The sequence below is a fragment of the Halyomorpha halys genome, unplaced genomic scaffold (assembly GCF_000696795.3).
Source record: "Halyomorpha halys isolate HHAL.00 unplaced genomic scaffold, Hhal_1.1 Scaffold1170.1, whole genome shotgun sequence".
NCBI lineage: Eukaryota > Metazoa > Arthropoda > Insecta > Hemiptera > Pentatomidae > Halyomorpha > Halyomorpha halys.
The window spans coordinates 208,034-212,816 of NW_027114716.1; the positions used below are offsets into that span (position 1 = coordinate 208,034).

Below are 4,783 nucleotides of genomic sequence, written 5' to 3' on the forward strand. Positions count from 1 at the left end.
TATATAATAAAAATTAATGATTTTTTAACTATTATCTATGACATACGTCTTGTAGCTAATTCTCGATCATCTATAATTTTTGTCTTCACCTAGCTTGACTCTTAGCCGAAACTTCAAAAACGTTTTATTTCATTTTTTTAAATTTTTATTTGTATGACTAGCATAAATACCTAAATAATTTATCTCTTCCATTCTCATCTCAAACCATAGATTATTTTATTTTCATAAAAATAAACAATGCTGATAAACATTGAGTATTGCCCTATCTCGATATAAACTCTACTTGGATAATTAATGTAATTAATAATTAAGAATAATTAATGTAAGAATAAGATTAGACTCCAATTTTGTACAATAAACCACACTATTTGTGTTCACTAGGATATATCCTTCGATAACTACTGATTATGTTTGAGTGGTTAAATGAGAAAGATGTGTGCTGAAAATTCATACACGTTAATATTAGCAAAGTAATTTCGACTTATTTACCTCAAAATATCTTGATGCTCTTTGATGGCTCGAATTAGCTTCCCTTCATCTTCCTCGCCTTCAATCGATTCCAATAAGGATTTAACCCTATTCAACCTGTAGCATATAGCATCAGCGCACATAAGATATGTGAAATCATTTATCGTACTTACAAACTGGATCAAATACAAGTCGAAGAACATCACGAAGTATGATGAAGCAAAAGCTGAAAATGATTCAGATCCCCAGGGCGTCTCGTAGTAGAATGGTAAGGAGTGGGAAATCAATGGGTGTATTGCATAGGCTAGCACCGTTAATGCTATGATGTAGAAGCTTGTAAGGTAGATGTGCTTTGCGTAGCTGTCGTTAACAAATACATAGCCTTCGACAAAGTCTAGAATATATTTCATGCGTGTGCCCCTCATTGTCACGAGGATCCCAAACTTGATGTAAGATTGGATATGGACGACTATAAAGACTATCGTGTGGCTGATGCAATCTTTAGTCAAGCCTGAAACGACGCAACCATTGCAAAAGGCGTATAGGTTGAAAAGGAATACTGAACATACTGCTAAGTTACTGATTAACTTGACCTTCCAACTTGTAGGAGTATTGTGTTCCGTTAAGATCCCAGCCAAAACGTATAGTTTCCTGGTCAGTTTCATGTAGTCGATGGCCATCTTCAAAATGGGTTCTTGTATAAGGTCTGTCGATATTTTAGTTCGTGAAAATAAAGTCATTCATCATGCATAGCACTGGCATAGGACCTTCGGCGCTCGTTATTGGTCATGAATAAAGAATGATGTTTTAATAAACAAAGCAATTAACGATTGATAATACCTGGGACGAATTTCTCCCTTAATAAATCTATAACATATTTTCTGACAACCTAGAAATCATAAATATACATATTATCATACATCCAGATTTAAGACCTAATAATAATATAGAAAACCATAGTAATTAGTATCATACGTAATAATAACATATAAAAAATTCGTAATAACGGTAAAGTAAAACTACGCTAAGACTACCATAATGTAAATATATCAAATATAACAACATTCATCCAACATTAACTAAAATATATTAGGATTAATTGTTTCCAGAAAAAACGTGAATAAAATCATTATTCCAATAATTTCCAATTGAAGTTATGGTTATTAACAATTAATATCCAGTTTAAACATCAACATCCTCGACATCAAAACATTTTAATATTTCTGTTTAATATAAATATGAATCTTTGGCAGCTAAATTCCCAGGAAATATCAATATTTAAGAAAAAAAATTGATATTTTATGAAATTTCATTTCGATGTCGATATTTTATTAATATCTATATCAAAATTTAGATACTATTTTTCTAACAATATATAATATGGAAATATCTATATTTCCTTTAAATATTCTTGAAATATCGTTGCTTAAGTTTGATATCGATATTAATAAGAAAGTGAAATATTGATATTGATATGTAATATCGTATAAATCCTTTCTTAAAATTGCTGTCTCGTTTTTAAGTTAAATATCGATATTTCGAACTTAGGGGCTCCAATAAAGTATCGAATTCCTCTCGTATGAAATCTATACAATGCAAAATCATTAATGTTCCTTACATTATCACAAATCTAGTAATTCATCGGGACCTTAATGTTCCATGTGTAGCCGATTCGACCAGAATCATATACCAATCCTTTCATGATAAACCTCCTAACCATCCAAGCCTACTTGTTTCTAACCTAGCTTCAGGCTCCTCGGAGGATTGTAAGGAATGGAAGAGGGACCAAGGTTAGAAACTGGAAGTTTGGGTGGTTAGGGAGTTTATAATGGAAGAATAGATATCCAATTCGTGTTAGATCGGTTACATATTAGGTGTTTATGGATGATTTTATTTGTGAAAAAATAGGAAGCATTGAGGATTTTAGAAGGATTTTGGATTGAAAGGACTGGATACGAGAGAGTTTTGACGGTTATTAAGTGGAGCTCCAAAGCTTAATTCCGTACGTCTAGATAGAACTTATTATACAATAGTTAAGTAGATCAGTCTTTTGTCATTGGTTGAAAGTTTAGACCGTTTGTCTAGTAAGTGCTGTCATAGTCGTATTTGACGTGCAGTTTCCTGTCTTTTCAATCTTTTGTGAGGAGTTTGGGATGCAATTAAAAAGTCATTATTAACTGCCAGCACTCATGTCTCATCGGCATACGTGGTGAGGAAAGTTTTAGGATTGGTTGGGATGTCAGCTGTATAGACTGTGTAAAGGATGGGACCGAGGAACTACCTTGAGGAATACTAGCGAACTAAAAGAAGAAGGATGAATAGGAGCCCTTGTGGTTTAATTTGAACAATCTATCAGTGAAAAATGAACGGATAATGAAAAAGTATGTAGGAGGTAGGAGTTTACGGAAATTTTAAAGCAGTCCCGGGTGCCACTGTTGATCAAGGATGGTGTACAGGCGTTTCAAAATGAGTTTTTCAAGGATTTTGCCTATGATAGGTAAAAGAGATATAGGACGGTAGTAGGATGGGTATTCTGGCGGCTTTTGATGCTTGGGCATCAAGCATCTAGAGGCATCTTATTCCTTACCTACATATATAACGCCATACTAATTATCTATAGTCTAAATAATACCCAAGCCTCAAAACTTGGGTATCATATAGATTATATGATTTTGAAATTCCTAATTTGTGCTTTTAGTTTGTTTTATATATTTTGGAAAAACACACTGAACAAGGGAGATTTTTTCTCGATTAGTTAGAAAGGTGCGTTATTGAAAAATTAAACCAAAAGTATAAGTAATATGATCCTCGGAATTAACATGAAAAAAATGACACATATTTATAGGTTTAAATTATGTTAACATAATTAATTTTATTACCTGAGAATTACATGATGTTCTTTTATTGCGTTTATAAGTTTATTTTCATCCTCCGTGCCATTGATAGATTCTAAAGATATCTTGACATTGTCCAACCTTACGCAGATTGCATAAGGCACATACGCATTTTGCATAGAAGAAATGTAAAATCATTCAACATCGTGATAAAATGGTTTAAATACAAGTTGAAAAAAACCATCAAGTAGGTAGTAGAAAACGCCAGGAACGTCTCAGAACCCCAGGTGGTCTCGTAAAAGAAAGGGAGACTGTGTTTAATAAGGAGGTACAGAGCATAACCCATGACTGTGAAAAATATGGTATAGAAACTGTATATGTATATTTTCTTAGAAAGACTCTCTTTGACAAAGACATATCCTTCGACGAAATCGAAAATGTACCTCATGTTCTGGCCTCTCTTGGTAAAGAGGATTCCGAATCGAAATCCAGCAAGGACATGGACCACTATGAACACTATCGTCTGGCTGATGCATTCCTTGGTGAATCCTGCAAGCCTACACCCGTTGAAGAAAGAGAACAAGTTATACGCCAGCACAGAAATTATTATTGTAAAACTGACCAAACGAGTTTTCCAGCTAGTTTGTGTATTATGACTCGTTAAAATTCCAGCGACGAAGTACATTTTCCTTGTCAACTTCAAAAAATCTACCCCCATACTCGAAATTAATATTTGCGAATCTATTGAGCGAAAGGATTCATCTTTTCCTGGGGAAGGATATTTATTATTCCACAACCCTACATTTTTATCTTGAATAAACAATGAAGATCTAACGAACAGGGTATTTATTAAGACAAACCGATGCAGTATCATTTATTATTTCACTTCCGAGATAAATTTCAAGGACAGATATAAATTATTTATAGTGATTTAGCTTTGATTTTTCGTTGTAAGTTTTGGTGCTAATTAGTGGAACGAGAACTCCACTAATAATTTAGGAGCTTAGTGAACCTATAAAAACATTCATAAACATACTTATAAATAAAATGTCATTATGGAACAAATTTCGAGCAATTTAAAAAAAATGTTGGTACTTGTATGAATTCGCCCAACATTTATTTGACAATTAATGTTAGAAACTCATATATTTCGCAACTAATCAGTACGTTCATAGAGGTTCCTACCTATTCTAGTTAAACTTGGCCCATCCACAAAAATTTTAATTATAGAAAAAGGCTTAGGATAAAATTTTATAACATAACTGAATTAATAAGTCTTGTCAAAAATAGAAATATCCCACTGAAATATATTTCCAAGGGGGTGGTCACAGAATCACTCTGTAAAACATTAACTTGGTTATTCAAATACGTTTATGTTTTTTATGCTCAGGTAAAACACATATATATTTTATAAATAATTCCGTTACTGAACTTAATTAGAATATTGAAAGAAAGAGTGCTCTAAAATTATAAAATAGCTA

General features: G+C 32.6%; 1 protein-coding gene across 1 annotated transcript in view; it reads right to left on the minus strand.

Moving 5' to 3' along the window:
* Nucleotides 1-1,136, minus strand: part of LOC106688650 (odorant receptor 67c) — a 13,339-nt gene extending 12,203 nt beyond the window's left edge. The window contains exons 1-2 of the mRNA XM_067051866.1: nucleotides 1,062-1,136; nucleotides 490-979 (exon numbers count right to left, since the gene is read on the minus strand). Coding sequence (XP_066907967.1) covers nucleotides 490-893 — 404 coding nt within the window. The 5' untranslated portion in view covers nucleotides 894-979; nucleotides 1,062-1,136. The remainder of the gene's footprint in view (nucleotides 1-489; nucleotides 980-1,061) is intronic.
* Between the last annotated feature and the right edge of the window lie 3,647 nt (nucleotides 1,137-4,783).